A 23221-nucleotide genomic window follows, 5' to 3' on the forward strand; every position below is an offset into this window, starting at 1 on the left:
TACCTGTCTCAAACGTGTTGTTTCTATAACGCTTCTGTAGCTGAGCATTAACCTCCCCTCTGGGCGTATGAGACCATCATTAGCACTACACCATCAAATATGTAGAGGGTAGTGCCATTCAGATCCCTAGGCTCTGCCTGTTTCTCCCTGCAAAGGATGCTCCTTCATCTGTTTCTCTTGCCACACAGCTACAGCAACTTGTTAACATTCTCCTTTCTATTGTCTGTGGAAGGGTGTGCCTGTCTTGTAAAGACTGACTTTACCTTGGTTGAGTACGAATGTGGCTTAGTCCTCTCAATCCGTAAGCCTTAGCCTAGTTGTTTCACCCTGGCAGTGAGTGCAGACCTCTGCTCAGCTGACAGGTGTTTGTGTTAATTCCAAAGAACAGGTTTGAGTGTTAATCGAGACTTGCTGTTGAGAGCAAATGCAAACGGTCAGGGTACCTTGAAGCAATATGTGGTGATAGTTGCTGAATTCCTCACTGCAGTTGCTCAAGTTAGTGCAGCCTTGTCCCGTTCTGCAAGTTTGCCTTCCTCTGCTCTCAATGTTGCCGACTGATAACTACAGTAGGGCCGTGAGCGCCTCTATGAAATGATAGAATTGCATATGGGCAGGTTGAGTGAACGCTCTTTTTCTAGAAGTATTTGTTCTGCTATTTTGCTGCTAGTTTGTTTTGCTGAAGGATTAGCCTGATTTTATCAGTTTGAGATTTATGACTAGATTACAAGCAAACACAATGGCTGTTTTTGTGCGTTTTCTTTTTTGTTGGTTTTTTAATTGGGGGAAACAAAAGCTTATTTAACACCATTACACAAAATGAAAGCATAAACAACATTCCCAGGGGGGAAATAATGGGAAATCATTGTGGCCCTAATGAAAGGGTTAGTGTGTCTCTAGCCACAGAGAATTGATTGATTGTGTGCACTGAATGGAAAGGGGAGCAAGGCCGAGAGGGTGTGGGCGATAAAGAGAAAATGCATATGTGCTCTGAATGAGGTCTTCTCCCAGGCTGAGGGGAAGGTCAGTTGCCCTCCCTCCCCCCTCAGTTCCACACAATGATCCCTTGTGTTGTAGGGCCAACAACCCACTGTCACTAATGGCACTACCGTGCTAGTACCCACTACAACTGTCGTCCACTCTAAGTAGGGGCTGATAAAAGCAGTGGCCCTTCATAAAGATTACCAGGGAGGAGGAAAAAATAAATAAAATGTGTTAGATAAGATTACTATAATGGGATATTTGTATACGATGCTCTTGCTGTGTGCAGCAGTCCAGAGTCCGTATCCTCTGGGCGTCTGAATCGATGCAGAGGCGCTGGCTGTTCTGTCACATTCAGGTGAGGTATCGTCCCGGGGCCCTAATCTGCAGCGATGGACTGCTCCCTGTTTCTCCAGCTTGCCTGGTAGTCTGTTTTTTCCCCCATCCACCTTAATTGTCTCCTCTCGGGAAGTTCACGGATTGCGCTTGACACTGGTTCAAACTGTCGGTGGCGTGAGCATTTCCTCAACCCTTTTCCTTACATTTTTATTGAGCATCTGACACACTCGATGAGAGGCTCTGGTTCCTTTTTCCTCCTCCCCTAGAATGAATATTATTGCATCCATTCTGTTTTGTTTTGTGATCTGGTAAATGATGCACAGTATTTTTTTGCTCTCCCAAAAGAATCATAACATGAATGTATAATACACTGATTCCTTGTGCAAAACGCTAACATGCTGACTCCACTGGTCACGTGCATGTTGATTTTTGTCCATCCACACCAGATGTGATAATGACACGCAGGTTGAAATGCTAAAACGAGCTCTGAACCAACTATATTTATTTGGGGATGCGTCAAAACAAACATTCATGTACATTTAGCTTGCTGTTAGCTAATTTGTTATGGGATATAGACATTGGGTTATTTTACCAGAAATGCATAAGGTCTTTTTTTTCTAGATCTTTATAGAATTTTGAGTCACACTATCATTTTCTTTACTGACAATTAATCCACTGATAAAAGGAAACCTAGGTAGTTTCCAGTCATCTCTCCTCCAGCCTCCTTCTGTGGACTTGATATGGCGGTTGGCAACTAACTTTAAGGTGCGTTACTGTCACTAACTGGACTGGAGTGTGGACCTCAGTTCATCTTTTAATCACCCACACGGGTATCTACTCCTAAAAACCAATGAGATGGGACTTCTAGGTTAGTGCCTGGCCAAGGATAAGCTGGTTGACGTGCGCGACAGGTTTGGATGAAATGATTGAATAACATTTTGTATGCGCTGCAAAATAAATACACACACAACGCGGGCGGTGTGATCAACATTTACGAATGCTCAGACCAGTGTCTAGTTTTCCTTGGGAATTGTGAATGACTCCATGTCCTTGACTCTGTCCTAAGCCGTTTTACATCGGCGTGGGTAGAACTTGCCAGCCTGCCTTCTCCGCTCTGTCGACGTCTGGCACATTCTATGGCTGCTTGCTATTTCCTCCTAGTGCTCGTTCTCCCCCTCTGTTTTCGCCTGTCTCTTGCATGGCAGTAATTCTGCCTGAGGGCTACATTTCCTCTTATCTGAAGACCAGTGCTGACATTAAAGGCCTGTTACGGGGCCTGTCTATTTGCATTAGCCCTGGGTCACCCATTCTTCAAACCAGCCTCCCCTGCTCTGGGTTTCTCTAGACAAACCAGACTGCCCTGCTCCTCTCTCATCCCTCCCATCCTCAGACAGCCAGCACTCTGAAAACAATCAATGCCTAAACCCTTAAGCAGGCCCAGGGACTGATGGCTTTCCTGACTCACTGCTGACAGATCAGGGCGGAAATTGTTTGCTTGTTGCTATGATATCCTGACCCATTTCTTCTGCCCCCCCCCCCCCCCCCCCCAAACCTGATGAGTGCCTTGTTCAGCGTCAACACGAACTGGTAGTTATGCTTACTAGGGGGTGACCAGGCAAAGAGCTGAGGCTGGTTTTCCTTCCCACAATCCCCTGTCATCACAGCCTGTTCATATACTGCCACTGTTGAGCAACAAGTTTTGGCAGGTTCAACCAGAGCTGCACAGTGATGTTACCACCTTGCACGCAGCATGTTATCCTATGTGAAGTTGGTGTCTAGCTGCTCCGTGCACCAAGGCATCACATTGCGGCCATTATGTCACTAACGGCATTTAGTCTGTTTCTCTCCGGCCCTGGCCCCGGTGTAAACGCTCCCTGTCATAGCGCGACCTCTAACCCTGCTAATTAAAGCCAAAGAAATGCTGTTGTGCTTCATTGTCTCTTACCCTTCTCACCAATGGATGTGATGGAGCGAGCCCTCTGCTCCTCTCCCCTTCACCACAACAGTAAGTCACAAGGCTGCCTTAATGGATGTCGCTCGACCAGCGACATCCAATTGGAAAGGCACAGATCGCTTTTGCCCGGCTCTATGGCGGAGGGGGAAAGCCCTATCGAGACAGTGACAATACTTGCCCTGCTCTGACCTCTGAATGACTTCATTTTTTCCCCATAGTGCTGCCTTTGAAGGTGGTTTGTACAACTGCAAGGTGCAAGCGTCCTTCACTCTAGGGTAAAATGAAGGATGGGTTATGGGGAGGTCTTGTGTAATATTTTTGGGGGGTTCAGGAATAATTAGCCATCGGCGTGACAGGATGGCATAACCCCCCCCCCGTAGGACGTTATGGGGGCCGTTATCTTTTCTTAACACATTCCTTCCTCTTCTGACAGCTGGACATTTCCTGTCATTGTGGTGTGGGGGGGGGGTTTTATGCTGTCTTCCTTGTTCTGTTTGTTTTCAGCTACTCTGCCCTGGCAAGCACCGACGGGAAATGCTTCCTCTGGCGATCGTTACAGGCCTTCCACTGGAAACATGTGGCCATGGCCTCTGTCTGCCTCTGTTCCCCTCAACAGACACGTAATCAGCCCAACATCCCAGTCCTTTCCTGTTATTCCCCCCCGTTAACTAGCATCCTAGAATGCTTAGCAGATGGCTTGTATTCTCTAAAGCAGTGTGGGTGTGCGCCTAAGGGCCAGACTGAAGGTGGGTGGGTGGTGCTTGCTTCTCCTGCTGGATCAGCCATCGCGATGAGGAAGTGGGTTAACATAAACAGGGAGTGGGTCTGGAGAGCTGCGCAACACAGCACGTGTTTATTTTATTTTTTGAATGTATTTTATTTGCTCACAAATTCTGTGGTACATGAAGTCTGAAATGAGCGCCCTTGAAGGGAGAATAAAAGGGTGTGAGATTAATACCTCAGTTTAAGTCTGCAGAGACACAATCTTTCAAGTTTCTCTACAGAGCGGTCTGTTGGCTCTTGTTATGCTGCTGAAGGGTGGAGTTTCCCTCTTAACACAGCAGCCAAATTTTAGGCATAGTTTGGGAGTTTCTTTATCCTCCCCAGGCCCCAATCCTCTTTCCAAAAAGTATCCCCAAAGATGAATGGAAACATTTTAAACCATCTCTCACCTCAAAGCACTTTCCAATTTAATGCTACATATCCTATCTCTTTTTGTAATGGTAGAAAAGCAGCAATAATGCATCTATTTTTTAACTGGTGGTTGCATTTGGGTGCATTAGAATTACTAGTTGGTGAATTGCATCATTTGCAGGATTTGCTGAGTGGACTATTGGCATTAAGAGCTACCTTTTTTCTCCTTACATTACTGTTATGCTACATGAATGTTGGCATGTGGTTGCCAATGGGAGGGATCCAATGGTGTTGTCAAGAGCAGCGTGAGTTAGTGTTTTTTCCGTTACCCAGTGTCGCCGGCTTGTGGCGCTACGGGCAACATGGCTAGTGAGCACCCTGGGGGTGTCTTCCTAATGTACCTCCACGTGGAGAGTACTGAGAGCCCCGCGGCGGCCATTAAGAGGGAAGCCATTATGACTCTGCATTGGCTAGGCCCTCCTTGTGAGTGCGCTGTTCTCCAACAGCAGACCTCTCCCTGTGCAGCAAACTAGCACTCCCACGCCTCATTGAGCTGATACCGTACCCCCGTTTGCACCCAGACCATATAGCAGTTCCACATGTTGTGATCCCCTGTTCTAATTTTAGTAGCAGGGCTTAATAGCTCTGCAGAGATCCCGAGGTCTCTTCGTTTTCAGATCTGGTAGTGGATAGGTGGCTTTGGTACTAGTAGCGCTAGTCTTTGGGAATGCTCACAAATGTTCAGGTTTAAATTTTTTGCTCAATAATTTGGAATCGGGGGGGGGGGGGAGCTCCTCCCTTGCGACAACCATTGGCTGAGATGTTGGCTAGCAATATTGCCAAATTAGCACTTCAGTTCTGCATTAGTCATTTGAGTCAGGTCTATACTCCTACCTTCTACTCACTGGCCGTCCAGTCAGACTTCCACAGCCATGCCGAATTTCCATCTCGCTGCCTGTTCTTTTCTTGCCAACAGGATAGGAAATGATGACTACACCAGCCTGCTTTGGTCTGTGGCACTTTACACAGACCCAGAGATTCGCCAAAGCTGTGGGACCCAAATGCATGACTGTATTCCTCCTGTGTGAATGTCTGTTTTCATTGTCTAATTGACACACTGACCAGCTATGACACATCCTATTGGAGTTGTCATGCTGCCGCAACCCGCTGCCAAGAGGCACATTAAGCCACGTTTGTCAGATTTTCGGCTGCTAGCGCCGGCAACCTCAAACTGCTATTATTTTCTCTTTCGCTGACAAATGTTGGCTTCCGTCAGAACACCAACACACTGTCTCTATCCAATCCTTGGCTAACTGCCGGAATGCTTCAAATAACTCGCAGGGAAGAAGTTGGTAGCGATCAGAGGAAAAGGGATTTATTTTTATTCCCCTCAACCAGAAAGCTTTAAGCATCTCATAGTCAGGTTTGGCTTGAAACTGGTAAAGGGTGTAATATTTGTACTGTTTCTACGCTGAGGTGATTCAACCCTTTTTTTATTGTTTTATTGTTGTGGAAATGATCCACAAAGGACCTGCACAGTACATGTAACGGTCATTTCGATATCCTTTTCCTGCCATTACAGAAGCAGCTCTGCACCCGCTCATTATTGACTGTCATCGTGCAGAACGTGCTGCTTTTCAGAAATGTGTATGTGTTCTCTACTCCATGCAGCTTACACTTTGTCCCTACCCAATTTATGCAGCTAACTGTGTTTGGGAAGTACTGTGAAGCATCGAACGACCAAACCAAATTTGTGTTGTATTTCCTTGGCTCACATTAGGCCCAGTGGATTGAGGATTGAGAGGCCTTGTTACTCCAGTCGTTTATTGAGTAGCCTATCTGCTCGAAGAACTGGCGCCGGAGGTTTTTACTCCGACTGCTTAGCAGAGTCCTGCAAACATAAATCTTTCACTGTCTCGCCTGGGAAACTGCACTGTCATTCCTTTCAACGGCAGTTTAGTGCTTTCATTTTGTTTTGGCCCAGCAATTACATCGGCCCCTGAGAATATTGAGGCCTGCCTACCATCTGCCACAGTCATCATCCATCTCACTGGTCAATGCACGTCTTGGCCGCTAACTCGGATTATAGAGAAGCTAACGCTGAAACTCAAGTGTTTTAATTGATGAGACTGCTGTGGGTCCCCGATAAGAGCCGAAATAAATGTTTTCATGGCTAAATCTCCCGCATATTAGATTTTTGTTCACCTTTTTAAGAGTCCTTTTCTCATACCTTCCGCCGCAAAGCCTTAACTGTTGAAGTGTGTCACTTTGGATAAAATCGTCTGGGACTGAATAAAGGGAAGGGAATGCATTAAGCCCAAATATATGTTCGCTCCTGTGCTTTGTGATAGCTAAAGTGCGCCGCTACAAAGTGGATAAACGTGTACCTTTGCGAAGGCTCTTCTCCACCACCGCGGGGGTGTAATTTTTTTATTTATTTTAAGCGGCCGTCCTTCTTACCCTATCCTCTGACGTCATGGGCTGGAGAACAGCATTATGGCGGACTGAATCCCTACCTGGATTTGGCTTGGCGTTCACCTGTCCCAGTTCTTTCTTATCCTTTCTCCTGTTATGTGGTGTGCTGGACACAGTTTATTCTCTGACATAAGGGCTCAGGGGTTGTCAAGAGGACAGCCTCTTCCAGAGAGCTGCAGCAGGACGAGGACGACGCATTTAATGTCTCTACGGAACTCTTTATTTTTAGACTTACTAATGATCCATTGTCCCAGACCTCATGGATCTTGTTTAGATTGCCGCTCTCTGCCCTTAAACCTGATTAGATTATTCCCCTCTACTGTTTCCACCGGTTCCTTTCTAGGGCAATTGGAGACCCATGACTCTTCGCAGTTGTGACTGTAAAATTGTTTGACTGCAGGCCTATCATCTTTGCATCTCTACCAAATAAAATGTTCCTTCCATCTTGTTCTCCTTCCTAAGCTTTCCATGCCTGAATCCTCCCCCCTCCAAGCCTGATTCTCGCCTACCCTAGAACATGACTACTACGACTTGATTGTTTACACCGAGTAGATGAACACGACACCGCGGTCTGCTCTGTGCTCAGAAATGCACGCTCTCGCTCCAGATCCCTTTAGTAAAAGCCTTCTTTTCCAGAACCTACACCCCTAGGGTGTACAGCCATGTGGGTGAGATTTTGATCTCTTACTGCTGACTTAGCTCGGGTTGACGTGAGGCATTGGCCTGCTAGGATCCAAAGACTACATAGGGAGAAAATCATCAGCTCCGAGTCACTGGGAGGGATAGAGGAAGAAGGAAAAAAGGGAATTTTGGAGGAGTGCTAGTCGACCAGATAAGGTTGAGCGTGTGGCATGCCAGCTATAGTTTTTATTTTTCCTGTCTTTTTTTTGTCTTCCCCTTCAGGTCTGTGCTGGTCATGTGTTGTCACTCTCTCTCTCCATAGTGCACGGGATAGCACCACTGCAGCCCCCATACCCTTGCATGATATTGAAGAAAAATTACCTGGCTATTTTTTTTTTTTTTTTCTATAGGCTGTGGTCCATGCCACATCAGAGTGCACGGAGTCCAACATCTCACATTCTACACAGCCCCCTCAATTTCTTATGAGATGATCTAGCTCAGTGGTTCCCAAACATTCAACCTCCAGCTGCGTACCCCCTCTAGCACCAGGGTCATCATTGTAAGCCTGCCACACACACACACTATACGATACATTTATTAAACAGAAGAATGAGTTTGTCAACCCGGCTCGTGGGAAGTGACAGCTCTTATAGGACCAGGGCACAAGTAAAAAACTATTTCGCTCTTTATTTAGCCAGCTTACATATAAAACCTTATTTGTTAATTGAATTGTGAATAATTCACCACAGGTTAATGAGAAGGGTGTGCTTGAAAGGATGCACATAACTCTACAATGTTGGTTTGTATTGGAGAGAGTCTCAGTCTTAAATAATTTTCCACAGTCTGTGCCTGTATTTAGTTTTCATGCTAGTGAGGGCAGAGAATCCACTCTCACATAGGTATGTGGTTGCAAAGGGCATCAGTGTCTTAACAGCGCGATTTGCCAAGCCAGGATACTCAGAAATCTGGTAGTGGCTTCTGATTTTTAAATTCAATTTTCACAGAACACCTTGTTGCAATTTCGATGAGGCTCTCTTGTTCAGATATCGGTAAGTGGACTGAGGGAGGGCATGAAAAGGATAACAAATCCAGTTTGTCATCCGTTTCGGGAAAGTACCTGTGTAATTGCGCACCCATCTCACTCAGGTGCTTCACTATATCACATTTGACATTATCCGTAAGCTTGAGTTAATTTGCACACAAAAAATCATACAATGATGTAAAGACTTGTGTATTGTCCTTAAACTTCTTATGGCTGCAGTCCCGTTAACGGGATCGATATGACAACAGCCAGTCGAAGTGCAGGGCGCCAAATTCAAAAAACAGATATCTCATAATTAAAATTCCTCAGACATTCATGTGTCTTATATCATTTTAAAGGTAATCTTGTTGTTAATCCCACCACAATGTCCGATTTCAAATAGGCTTTTCAGCGAAGCACTACAAACGATTGTTAGGTCACCACAAAACCACAATAACCACAGCCATTTTCCCCAGCTAAAGATAGCTTCACAAAAACCAGAATAGAGATAAAATGAATCACTAACCTTTGAATATTTATCAGATGACACTCATAGGACTTCATGTTACACAACACATGCATGTTTTGTTTGATTAAGTTCATATTTATATGAAAAAATCTGAGTTTACATTGAGGCGTTAGATTCACTAGTTGCAAAAACATCAAGTGACTTTGCATAGCCACATCGTTTCAACAGAAATACTGAATATAAATGATAATACAAGTAATACACATAGAATTATATATATACCTCTCCTTAATGCAACCGCGTTTTTAAAAAAACTTTACGGAAATATAAACCATGCAATCTGAGACGGAGCTCAAATTAGCCACCATGTTGGACTCAACAGAAACCAGAAAATACATGATAAATGTTTCCTTTGATGAATTCATCAGCATGCATTCCTAGGAATCCCAGGTCCACAATAAATGCTTGATTTGTTCGTTCATGTCTGTTATTTATGTCAAATTAGCTACTTTTGAATTGTTAACCAAAAACCCTAACAAGTCTCAAAGCGCGACCACTATAATGTGACAATGTCCAAACGTTCTGTTAGTCAGAAACATGGCAAACGATGTACTGAATCAATCTTTAGAATGTTGTTAACATACATCTTGAATAACGTTCCAACCGGAGAATTAAATCGATTTCAATTGAGAGATGGAACAGAGCTACCTCTCACGTGAACACGCGTGTTGAATGCATGATCACCTCATGGCACCTCATACTAAATTCTGTCTCCTTCGCATTTGAGTCATCAGACTTAGTTCTATTGACTGTTGACATCTAGTGGAAGCCGTAGGAAGTGAAAACCCATCCATATCTCTATTTTGAATAAGAGCTTGTTTGAAAATATGGCACCCCCAGAAAAAATCCAAATAGGAAGTGGAACTTCTCAGGTTTTTGCCTGCCTTATGAGTTCTGTTAATCTCACAGATTTAATTCAAACAGTTTTAGTTACTTTAGTGTTTTCTATCCAATACTACTAATAATATGCATATATTAGCGACTGAGGAGCTGGCTGTTTACAATGGGCACCTTTCATCCAAGCTACTCAACACTGCCCCTTCAGCCATAAGAAGTTAATGCAGACAGAAGAGCTCCCGATTCTTGGCCTCAATTTTGTCCCGCACATTGAATATAGTTGCAGAGTCCCTGTAATCCTAGATCCAAATCATTCAGGTGAGGGGAAAAAACATCACCCAGATAGGCCAGTAACTCATCATGCAAGTGGTCAGACAAGTAAAAATTATGGTAAGTGAAGAAAACGTTAAGCTCATCTCAATTTTTTAAATACTTTGCCCCATGATAACAGCACATGTTTAAGCATTACATGGTCGCTGCCCATATCATTGCATAGTGCAGAAAATAGACGAGAGTTTGGAGGCCTTGCTTTAACCTGTTTGGGCTCCAAGCCCGACGTCGGTACACTTATGACAACATCCAGCTCAAGTGCAGGGCGCGAAATTCAAAATATATATATTTTTTAAATATTTAACTTTCACACATTAACAAGTCCAAGACACCAGATGAAAGGTGCACATCTTGTGAATCAAGCCAACATGTCCGATTTTTTTTTTTTTTTTTTTTTTTTTTTTTATAAATGTTTTACAGGGAAGACACTATGTAAATCTATTAGCTAATCACGTTAGCAAAAGACTCCAATATTCTTACTCAATCAGTTTATGACTCCATCAGTAGCTATCACAAATTCGGCCAAATAAAGATAAAAATAGCCACTAACCAAGAAACAACCTCATCAGATGACAGTCTGATAACATATTTATTGTATAGCATGTGTTTTTTTTCCCAAAAAATTTGCATATTTCATGTATAATTCATAGTTTACATTTTAGCTACAATCAGAAATTGCACCGAAAGCAGCCATAATATTTAGATACCAACGTCAAATACCTAATTACTCATCATAAAACATTTCTGAAAAATACATAGTGTACAGCAATTGATAGACGGGCATCTTGTGTTTCTAGACAATTTCCGATTTATTAAATGTTTTACAGCGCAAACAAAATGTAGCGTGATATTAGCATAGCCACAATAGCCAGAAACACTTGGGCGCCCACGACCAGTCAACATGCACGACAGATATTAGAAATAGCATCATAAAATGTTTCTTACTTTTGGTGGTCTTCCGTCAGAATGTTGGATAAGGTGTCCTTTGTCCAGAATAGTCGTTGTTTTGATCTGGAACGGCAAATATCCCTCTTCATATAGCATGGGCACTTGCCAAGTGACACGGATTACTCCAATGACAACAAAGTTAGAAAACGGAACATGGCAAAACTCCTGAAAAAAACTATTGAAAAAAACATACGTTACGATGATATGGTGACATGTATCAAATCAAATCTAAGACGGAGATGTTCGTCTTTCATAACGACAGCTAAACAGAAGCCATATCCGTGTCCTCTTTCGCGCGCTCCAGAAACAGGAAATGGACGGTCACGTCAAACAAAGACCTTTTATTCCACCTCTGACCAAGATAGACACACAATTTCTTCTCTCACCGCATCTTGACAACCAGGGGAAGGCCTAGGAAGTGTTTGTAGACTCCTACGTAACACGCCAATGTATAGGCATGCAGTTGAACAGAGCATAGATTTCTGACATTTCACTTCCTGGTCAGGAAAAGTGCTGCAGAAGGATTTCTGTTTCACTCAGAGAAATAATTCAAATGTTTTAAGAAACTAGAGTTTTCTATCCAATTGTAATAATAATATGCATATTGTACGAGCAAGAATTGAGTATGACGCCGTTTGAAATGGGCACATATTATCTGGCTACTCAATACGTCCCCCTGCAGCCATAAGAAGTTAACAAAGTTAACCATTGTCACTAGTGTCCAAAACGTCTTACAAGCTGTCAGGCATTCCCTTGGCAGCAAGAGCCTCTTGGATTCTGCAGTGTACCCAAGTGGCGTCGGGAGCAACTGTTTGCATGCGCGTTACCACTCCACTATGTCTCCCTGTCATGGCTTTTGTGCCATCAGTACAGGAGCAGCAGCTACATACAGACTGTTAGTGGAATTCCCGCGAGAGATTAACCGTTAATGTGATGTTAATTATTTGACTAGGCTACCCGGGTTTTACTTTTTGCTGAACACTAATGGTTTAATTGTATTTTTGGCAGTGAAACGAGGCTTGTCTGATGGGGGGGGGGGGAACTCACCCAAAAAATGTTTTCCAACGGGCAATACAAATGGACTGTATAAAAATGTGAAATATTTTTGTTTGGTGTGGGAATGTGCTTGAAAACAGGGTTAGAATATATAGGCCTAGTTATTGATGTCACAGTATTGCCGGTCAAGCATGAGCGGTATACGGGGTATTTGGAAAGTCATGGGATGGGTTTTCAATATCCTTAACTATTTATTTTTACGTTTTTATGTGTAGCTTAAGTAAATACCTGTAGTCAACTTGTTTGTCTTAGATGAAGAACATTGCATTCATTTCAGATGTCACATTATTGTGTAGCTTATGGTCGTCATGTGGTTTACACACTGTTGTGCAGCATGCTCCAGGTGATAATTACAGTATGAAATTCACAACTATATGTTTACCAGTTATAAGAAATCTAAGTTAATTGTCTAAAATTTGGTTTGCTAATTTAGTAGCTAGTTAGCTATGTGGTTTTCCTAAATAATGCATTTGGTTGGTAACCACAGAATCCCCTCCTGGCTCGAGCCTTGCTGACTATTTGTTTTGTGCATGCAGCAAACTTAGTGTTTTTTTTCCTTCTATAGTTTAGGTCCAACTGTACAAGATGTTCACAATGCGCTTGTTAGCATTCTCTATGGAATTGTACATGTTTGTATTACAGAGAATCAGTGGGGTTTTGAAAGTGCCCCTTGTGTTCAGTGCTGGTATTACCGAAGGCCAAAGTCGTTATGACTATCTGGGTACCGCCCAAGTCTAGTTGTCTGTGTGCTCTCAATAGCCCTATCATAATGCTGTTGAACTGCTGCTTTCACTGCGTGTAGGCCTTGTTCTCAAACTGTTTTCCTCCCCTATAACAGTAGAAATCCAACATTTTTTATTTGTTTTTTTATTGTGGTAAGACTACAGACTGACATTTTCTTGGCACCGAATGGGCTCAGGAGTAGTGCAGCGGCACCATCTCAGTGCAAGAGGCGTGCGTCACTGCAGTCCCTGGTTCGAATCCAGGCTGCATCACATCCGGCTGTGATTGGGAGTCCCATAGGGCGGTACACGGTTGGCCGGGTAGGCAGTCATTGTAAATAAACATTTCTTAACTTCTCTGGGATAGGTGGGACGGTAGCGTCCCACTTGGCCAAAACACAGAAAAAATGTAGCGCGCCAAATTCAAATATTACTATAAAAATCATTCTTTCATGAAATCACACATGAAAGACACCAAATTAAAACTACACATGTTGTGAATACAGCCAACATGTCTGATTTCAAAAAGGATTTACGGGGAAAGCACACCAGACAATTATGTTAGCTCAGTACATAGCCACAAAAACAGTCATTTTCCCAGCAAAAGATAGGAGTCACAAAAAGCAGAAATAGAGAGAAAATGAATCACTAACCTTTGAGCTTCATCAGATGACACTCAGGACATCATGTTACACAATACATGTATGTTTTGTTCGATAATGTGCATATTTATATCCACAAATCTCGGTTTACATTGGCGCCATGTTCAGAAATGCCTCCAAAATATCTGGAGTAATTGCAGAGAGCCACGTCAAATAACAGATACTCATCATAAGCTTTGAAAGATGCACGTTTTACACAGAATTAAAGATACACTTGTTCTTAATGCAACCGCTGTGTCAGATTTCAAAAACTTTACGTAAAAAGCACACCATGCAATAATCTGAGACGGCGCTCAGATTTAATATCATTTCTCCGCCATGTTGGAGTCAACAGAAATATGAAATTACATCATAACTATTCCCTTACCTTTGATTATATTCATCAGAATGCACTGCCAGAAATCCTAGTTCCACAATAAATCGTTGTTTTGTTCGATAATGTCCATTACTTGTGTCCAATTAGCTACTTTTGCTAGCATGTGTAGTACACGTGTCCAAACGCTCGCGCAGATGCAGGCAAACGTCGGACGACACTTCAAAAAGTTATATTACAAGTCGAATTAACTGGTCAAACTTAGTAGAAAATCAATCTTCAGGATGTTATCATATATATATCCAGTAAGGTTCCAACCGAAGAATTGTTTTTAGTCTATATAAGTAATGGAACGCATGGCGATATCATGAGGAATGCGGGTGACCAAGAACTGTCAATCTGCCAGACCACTGACTCAAACACCTCCCATCCGGTCCCACATCACAGTATAGGCTTCATTCAGTGTTCTACAGACTGTTGACATCTAGTGGAAGTTGTAGGTAGTGCAAACGGATCCATATATTACAGGGAATTGAATAGGTGATGACTTTAACATCGACCAGTCTCAGAATTCTCACTTCCTGTTTGGATTTTTTCTCAGGTTTTTGCCTGCCATATGATTTCTGTTATACTCAGACATCATTCAAACCATTTTAGAAACTTCAGTGTTTTTTCTATCCAATAGTAATAATATGCATATATTAGCATCTGGGACAGAGTAGGATGCAGTTCACTATGGGCACGCAATTCATCCAGAAGTGAAAATGCTGCCCTCTATCAAAAGTTAACTGATTTGCCTAGTTACATAAATTAAAAACATAAGTGCAGGAACTAGAAGGTAGGAAAGAGATGAGACTGTTCTGAGCCAATGGTGTTTTGGAAGCGGTGAAGTGTCAAGTCAAATGCTGTGTGTCTTCTGTCTTTCAGCACAGTGCAGGTGATCTCTATCCATCTCACTCTCACTTTGACTCCTCCTGCCGCTCAAGGTCAAGTTTATATTTTTTAGTCATATCAAGAGTCAAGAGCAGAGTTCAACTCTGTGTGTTATGCAATAGGCAGACCTGGCGATTCGGTGTGTGCAGCAGACCGAATGCTGACTCTGGCACTTTGAAACACTACAAACTAAGCTGAGTGGGTGGGGGTGAAGGGAGGCCAGGGGGATCTATTACTACCTCATTTAACCTTACGCACGCACACAGAGGTGATACATGGACTGCCATACCTTTTCCTCTCCACTCATCCTTAGTCTCCTAGACCTTCTATGCTAACATCAAAGTAGTTTCAGATGGCTGTGTGTATGTGCTTCAAACAGCACTGGGTAAAGTTGCATCAGCTGAATTGCTGTCAGTTCTCCTCTGTTACTGCCCAAGTTATCCAGCTGTTCTTTCTCCATTTTGGATTGAATGATCCTTAGTCTCTACCTTTTTGACTAGCCACACGTCGCCAGGGTGGACAAGCACAAATTATTTCTTCGCAAGTGCCCAGGCGGGGTCATTCTTAGGTTAGCCCAACGTTTGGGAAAAGACTTGGTGCGAGGATTTCGATGCCGGTGAAATGAGATGTTGTGCTCCTCGGGCTGATTGCCCGGCCTCTATGTTAATGTGACATTTTAGCAGGAGGAAATAAAATTAGGCCGGGGGGGGGGGGGGGGTCTTTTGTAAAGAGGCCGTGCTTGTCAGTCTAGAGGGAGGAACGTTACAAGTTGTTGGCTGGGTTGCCAATTTCTAAGCCTTTCAAACCTGATGAACCCCGGTGCCTGGCCCTCCTACGAATCCCACCCTGGGTTGCTTGAGTACACACACAACCTATGCTCTAGGCAGAATGAACCACCTCTCCACAGCTTACCTTTTAGCATCTCATCACCACTGAGTCCTGTGACCATACGGCTGCAATAGCCCACCAAGGTCATCCCCATGGTCCCAGCTGGACCAAATTCATTAGGTCACACCGTAGCCAAACGTTTTTACAACGGAAAACAAAAGTTCACCTTTTCTTATTGGACAAATTCCTGTCCGTCCCACATACTACACCCTTCTCTACTCAAACAGATCTGTGAGAATTGCATGGTTCAACTAAGTCCTGGCCCCCCCCCAAAATGTCAACGTTTAACTATTAATTGGTCTGGCCTAAGCTTTCGGTCCTTTATCCAGGGAAGGACCTAGCGACTTAGCGGTATTGTCTGCATTCCCCATCCCACTATTAATTCATAAATCGACAGCTGAATAGATTTGTCATGTCACCCTAATGGGGAGGACTTATGTCATCTCAGTGGTCTGCTCTGTAACCCTTGACGGTATGGATCTGTGAGATTCTCCTGAGCTGCTTGCCAGATGTTCCTTCTATGGTCCGGAAATCCCTTTCAACAGCCACTTGTTTTTTTTTTTGGTCTTCAGGTCCTCTACGTGTGTTTTTATAACACCCTCTCTTCACAAGCCATGCTGCTCTGTGTGGTGCTACAGCAGTTGAGGGACTATGGCATTTGGTGTTAGCATTCAGGGTTCCTTTGGCTGTGGAGGTGATTTCCCTCCCATGTCATTCGGGATCTGGTATTGATGTCTATGATGCGGATGTTTTTAATTGAAGGGTTGCCACCCCAGGTTTCTTTCTACCACTCCCCCCTCAGATGGCCTATGTTTCCTCTGCCTCGGTAGTTGTTGTGATTTCCCATTGGCGTCACATCCCCCCCCCCACCCCCACCTCCATTAGTCTAAAATGAACTCTCTCCGATCCAGTTTGGCTAAACTTCCTACAAAGGTGTGCGTTGGGATTTTACCTCAATTGAATTAGGAATGCTGTGAAAGCTAAACATTTACAGAAATGCGGTGTGGTCCACAATGGGGGGGTGGGCGCCTAAATCTGAAATAGGACATGGGGCCTAGCTAATTTGTCAGGACCAGGCTCGAACATAACAGGCATTTTGGTTGAGGGATGGTTTGTGAACATCAACTGGTGGTTGCGGAATACATTGTCATGGTTAAAGGGGCCGTGTGGCCAGGGATGTGGGATGCAGCGTGACCAATGGTTGTCCATCCTGTAGTTAAGCTACAGAACACCGTGCAGCCCTGTCCTTCCTCATCTGGCCCAACTGAACATCATAAATGAATCCCATGTCTCAACACCCCCCTGGGGAGACACTGACTGCATGTCTCCGCTGTGTGTGTGACTTGGTGTATATGGGGTTCTTGTATTTCTGAGGCTGTATTTGCACCATGTAGGCATTAATAGTGTGTGTGTGACTGGAATTGTCTCGCTGTGGGTTGGTCCCTGCCTTTGGTCCAATTGTTTTACCGGACAGGCTGATCTAAACTGAAGGCACATCTCCCCTTGACCGATTGGCTCGCTCCTATTCCCCGTTCTCTGCTGCTGCCTCCTTAAACGCACTATTTCTCTAGATGTACCACCAGACATGCTGTCTGCGCTAGCTTTAACCCCTCACACGCCACAACTCCCTAGACCTCATCTAACAAATCCTCAATGGTTTGATCGAACACACACAGCAATGGGTCGTACTCAATAGTGTACCCTGTAGTGAAACATTTCCAAATGTTGTGCAGTGTAAAATTAGTTCTGATGGTACCTTTCCCATTTCACTCCGCTTTGGACCGACTCGTGTAGTATTGTCTTGACTATTTTCCATAGCTTTAGTTTTGTTCTGCGTACAATCCTCAAACTGCGTGTTGCTTTTGTCTTTCAGAGATCAACAGAGTGAGGAAAGAAATGTACAATGACACTGCGAACGGCCTGGTAGAGAAACACCCTCTGGATTTACCTGAGGCCATGGGACCTATCATTCACCTGCAGGAGAAGCTCTTTGTGCCTGTAAAAGACTACCCCGACGTAAGTGATGACACTATCTGCATGCACACTTAAACACTACATGATCACACAGGCTACTTGTACACGTGCAATTTTGGATTTAGCCCCATCAGTGACTAAACCGAAGGACATAGGAGTCTTCTGTCCCTATTTTCTCCCAACTATAACTCCCTACTATCCTTCGTTGTTACACAGAATACCATTGAATGCTACTTTACCTCATAGTGTTGAACTACTCGAATGCCACATTTTCGCTCCACTAGTAGCCTGTTTGATGGTGCGGTATCATTAAAGGGAAATTCTACTCTGCAGCCGCAAGGCTAAATGAGCTGCCTCCAAAAGGAAAACCACACTCCTGGCTGTTTGCGAGTTAGTTACCCAAATGGGCAGAGAAGGGAGAGGAGTGGAACAGGAGGGGGGGGTGATGTTAGACTACCATTCTAAAAATACACGGGAAGTTGAAAATTGACGGCTTACCACTCGAGCCCTGAATAGCCCCTGGCAGCGTCCAGCATTGGGACTGGATGGGGTGGTGAGGATGGTTATAGCTGGATAGAGGGCACTACAAAGACAGGTCTGGATAGGAGCAGACTGGCACTGTTACTCTAGCTGCAGACGTCATGGGGGGGGGGGGGGGGGGGGGCATGGTGAAAATGTGTGCTTATGTGCACACTGACTGTGAGGAGTTTGACAAGTGGGGTCATGAGGTGTGGGCGGCGTGCATACCTTTCCCCGGTCAGCCACCATCCACCTGTGCCCGGTACTAATCGTACTGGGTGGCACAGAAGGATGCCCGTTTCACGTCTCTAAGAGCAACATTACTCTCCCCTCCCCCAGTCGCACGGATTTGGATGGACAGGCAGCGGAGAGGTCCAGCCAGGCGTGAAATGCATTTTCCCCCTGACAGAGCTGATAAAGGGACCCACTCTTCCCGCACCCCAACCTGTTCCAACCCAGTCTTCCTGCTAGTCCCACCAGGCCCTACATACCTCTCTGGCTCAGCCTAATATCCAGGCCCTATACCAGCCCTAAATACGATTCCCAAAGCCATCAGTCGATCCTCCTAAATCGAATGGCCTCCTTTAGGAAAAACTGACGCTGTGACATACTGTTTTTGCCATTATCAAGACTCACCAGATATACAGTTGAAGTCAGACGTTTACATACACACTAAGGTTGGAGTCATTAACTTGTTTTTCAACCAGTCCACAAATGTCTTGTCCTAACCGACTTTCCAAAACTAGTTAACATCTACTTTGTGCATGAAGCAAGTAACTTTTCCAACAATTCTTTAGACAGATAATTTAATTTACTGGATCACAATTCCAGTGGGCCAGAAGTTTACATACATTAAGTTGACTGTGCCTTTAAACGGCTTGGAAATTTTCAGAAAATGTCATGGCTTTAGAAGCTTTTGATGGGCTAATTGACATCATTTGAGTCAATTGGAGGTGTACCTGGTGGATGTATTTCAAGGCCTACCTTCAAACTCAGTGCCTCTTTGCTTGACATCATGGAAAAATCAAAAGAAATCAGTCAAGACCTTGGGAGCAATTTCCATACGCCTGAAGGTACCACGTTCATCTGTACAAACAATAGTATGCAAGTATAAACACCAAGGGACCATGCAGCCGTCATACCGCTCAGGAAGGAGACGCGTTCTGTCTCCTAGAGATTAACGTACTTTGGTGCAAAAAGTGCAAATCAATCCCAGATCAACAGCAAAGTACCTTGTGAAGATGCTGGAGGAAACAGGTAAAGAAGTATCTATATCCACAGTAAAATGAGTCCAATATCGACATAACCTGAAAGGCCGCTCAGCAAGGAAGAAGCCACTGCTCCAAAACCGCCATAAAGCCAGACTACGGTTTGCAACTGCACATGGGGACAAAGATCGGATTTTTTGGAGAAATGTCCTTTGGTCTGATGAAATAGACATGTTTGTCCATAATGAGTATCGTTATGTTTGGAGGGAAAAGGGGTAGGCTTGCAAGCTGTTGAACACCATCCCAACTGTGAAGCATGGGTTTGGCAGCATCATGTTGTGGGGGTGCTTTGCTGCAGGAGGGTCTGGTGCACTTCACAAAATAGATGGCATCATGAGGCAGGAAAATGATGTGGCTATATTCAAGCATCAGTCAGGAAGTTAAAGCTTGATCGCAAATGGGTCTTCCAAATGGACAATGACCCCAAGCATACTTCCAAAGATGTGACAAAATGGCTTAAGGGCAACAAAGGCAAGGTATTGGAGTGGCCATCAAAGCTTTGACCTCAATCCTATAGAAAAGTTGTGGGCCGAACTGAAAAAGCGTGTGCAAGGAAGGAGGCCTACAAACCTGACTCAGTTACACCAGCTCTGTCAGGATGAATGGGCCAAAATTTCCCCAACTTATTGTGGAAGGCTACCCAAAACGTTTGACCCAAGTTAAACAATTTAAAGGCAATGCTACCAAATACTCATTGAGTGATGAAAGAAATAAAAGCTGAAATAAATCATTCTCTTTACTATTATTGACATTTCACATTCTTAAAATAAAGTGGTGATCCTAAATGACCTTAGATGGGGAATATTTACTAGGATTAAATGTCAGAATTTGTGCATCTAAGTTTAAATATACTTGGCTAAGGTGTATGTTCACCTTAGGTTTAACCGGTACCTACATGCATGGCGTACCCATGGGTTGTCACAGCGCTATAGATATTGGTGCACGGCCTATAACCCCTATGCAAGCTGACGTGGGGAGACTGAGTGGCAGCGCTGCCTTTGGTACCTAGACTGTCGAATGGTTGGACATGCGTCAAACACACGCGGACACAGCAATGTACCCCCCACCCCCCCCCGTTTTCCTCGGCGTGCCATAGTTGCGCTTACTCAGAGCACGGCAATGCCAGGGCTAAATTAATTTGAGTTCCCCCTTGTGTATAGGGTGAGTCACCGTGTGGTCTGAGGAGCACTGCTCGACCGCTCGTTCTCATCATCCCTCTGTCTCTGTGCGAGTGTTTTTGGGGAAAACTAAACCGATGGTAGTAAACAGAACAGCACATGGCCTTAGTCACTTGCTGACGTCAAACGAAAGCAGAAATATTCAAATATCCTGAAGCCTAAAGATTGTAGCCAGCTTTTTTTTTTTTTTTATGACCACCACCGCAGTTTTCCCAGTCAGTAGATATTCATTGTTTTGCCAATGCTATTCTTTTCATAGAGAAAGGGTGGATATGTTAGTCTCTGTTAGCTTAGCAGCTAAACAGATGAGGGGCATGCTGGGTTGCCTTCTGTGACGCGAGGGCCTGGAAAAAGGGGGCCTACTTTCTCCTAGGTCTGACGAGCTATTCCACTCCTGTCTAAACAATCGGTCTGCATTCAGACATCCCCGCTGTTTCTTTGCTGTTCTAAGGTGCAGAATAATATAAACAGACCTTCGCTGTTCTGAGGTTACTGTAATGATTATTAGCTGAGGGGAATTTTCTTCCTCACCTTTGAGTGATTTGCCAGATTCTTCCCCGCAGGATACATACTCCTCTGCGTCTCAAATGGCAACCCATTCCCTTTATAGTGCACTACTTTTGACCAGAGCCCATCAGGCTCTAGTTAAGTAGTGCACTGTAGAGGGAATAGGGTGCCACTTGTGACGTAGAGTGCGCTGAGCTCCCAAGACAATGGTTCTGCTTTCCAAGTCCACATATTGAGCTCTTGGCATGACACAGCTGCCGCTGAAGATTTATCTTTATAATCCTGACCTCTCCTCAATCTTCTCTTTCCTTATCTCCCCCCCCCCTCCAATTTTTTTCCCTTTCCACATTTTCATATCCTTCCCCAGTTTCCACTTCTGTCCCTTTTTTGTCCTCTGCCACTCCTTCCCCTCCCCTTTCCATCCCTTTCTGCCACTTCCCTCATGCACGCTCTCCCTTCATCTGTCTCGTTACATCTTTCTCTCAGCCATTTTCTTCCTCTCGTACACTCCAGCCCCAATACCAAGTAATTAGATTGTCTTGGTCCCTTGCTGCAGTGCAGCATGTCAATTTCACCGAAATAACTTGTCCTGCGAAGACGACCGTGTTATAATTCCCTTTGCATGGAATGTGCACGCTGAGGTGTGGGCTCTAGAGTATGTGTGTTTGCACACACAGATGTTTGCTGATGTCATCAGCACTGCACCTTCGAAGCCTGGCATCCCATCACTCACGGCGGCGACTGCAGGTCAGGAGGAGGGGAGTGATGGTCCATCAAATTCAGTTTAGCCCCCTTGCAGCCTGGGATGGGCTGCAGAAACCCTCATTCCTTCCTCTGACCTCCAAATGGAGTCACTTCACTCCCTTGTTCCTTTACTCACCCCATTTTTGTCTCCCTTCCACACCCCTGAAGATCCCCAATGGGTTGTGTGTAGAGTAAGGGATTGTGGGTGTCTTTCTAGGCTGAGGTAAGCCTAGCCCCCACCTGCTTGAGGCTGCCTGCTGAGTTTATGAAATGGGACACCCTGTTGGACGTAGGCTGTTGAGCAACTGGTCTGGAAAACGGGTCAAACTGGAAAGGGTTCTTTTTTGAAGGAGCCGTTGGCTGCCTATAGATCCTCTGGCTGTGTGTTGCCTAAGCATGCTTTGGCTTTGCATAAAATTAAATGACTAGGTTAGATTCCATCCAACATTAGTGGACAGATTGTTAGTCCATTGTGCCGTCTTCAGATTCAATAATGGTGTTCTGTGCCGCCAACTTAATTCTAGGATGTTTGAGGTCTGTTTTTATTCTTCTTCATTCTAATAAGCCTCATCTCGTCCCCTCCCCCACTAGAATGTGCTGTCTGGCGTGACTGTCCCTAACTTTACTGTAGTCTACCACGGCTGTGTGGGTTTAAAAATAATTGTTAGGCCTCAGTCGCCGCGGCTGCAACGGAACCTGTTGGCACGTTAACAGCTGTTTGAACCCCTTCTCCCAGTCTTAATTTGCAGGTTCTTACTGGGGATTTGAAGCAAAATGACTCCAATTGAGCGTCTCAAATGACTTCCCAGTGTTTTGTTGATTAAATTGGTGCTTTAAAAAAAGCAATCGCTGTGGGCTCTTATTAACCCGTTTCGAAAGTGGAAGGTGTTTATTTACTCCCCATTTGCTCAGATTATTTTTGTCACTTTCGTGTTAGTCAGTTTATGTATATTTTTGGTAGGATTTTTTATTCCCCCATTTTTGGAAGTCATTGAAGAATTTAGACCGCTGCCACCAAATGTAAGATTACATATGAAAAAAATGAAACACTTAGCTTTGCTGGTGGTTAGGGTCTGTTTTGATTGTCCTAACCTATTTGTGGAGATGACACCCCCCCCCCCCCCCCCTGCCTGTAACAACAATGACTTTACACTAAGCGACAGCGTCGTGAAAAATAGTCTAAAATGTTTTTTTATTTTTATAAACGTGTCACAATTGATCTGCCTCAATAGAAAACTCGCTCCCGTTCAGCATAAATCATTCTGTGGGCTGGAGGGAAAGGCTCTGAGTG

General features: G+C 44.3%; 1 protein-coding gene across 4 annotated transcripts in view; it reads left to right on the top strand.

The window, feature by feature from the left end:
- The window catches only part of LOC129812645 (protein quaking-A-like), an 87510-nt gene that overhangs the window by 10380 nt on the left and 53909 nt on the right, over positions 1-23221 (top strand). For all 4 annotated transcript variants that reach the window (XM_055864385.1, XM_055864388.1, XM_055864387.1 and 1 more), the window contains exon 2: positions 17614-17756. In XM_055864385.1, coding sequence (XP_055720360.1) covers positions 17614-17756 — 143 coding nt within the window. The remainder of the gene's footprint in view (positions 1-17613; positions 17757-23221) is intronic.

Source organism: Salvelinus fontinalis, chromosome 16, assembly GCF_029448725.1.
Source record: "Salvelinus fontinalis isolate EN_2023a chromosome 16, ASM2944872v1, whole genome shotgun sequence".
In the NCBI taxonomy this organism is placed as follows: domain Eukaryota; kingdom Metazoa; phylum Chordata; class Actinopteri; order Salmoniformes; family Salmonidae; genus Salvelinus; species Salvelinus fontinalis.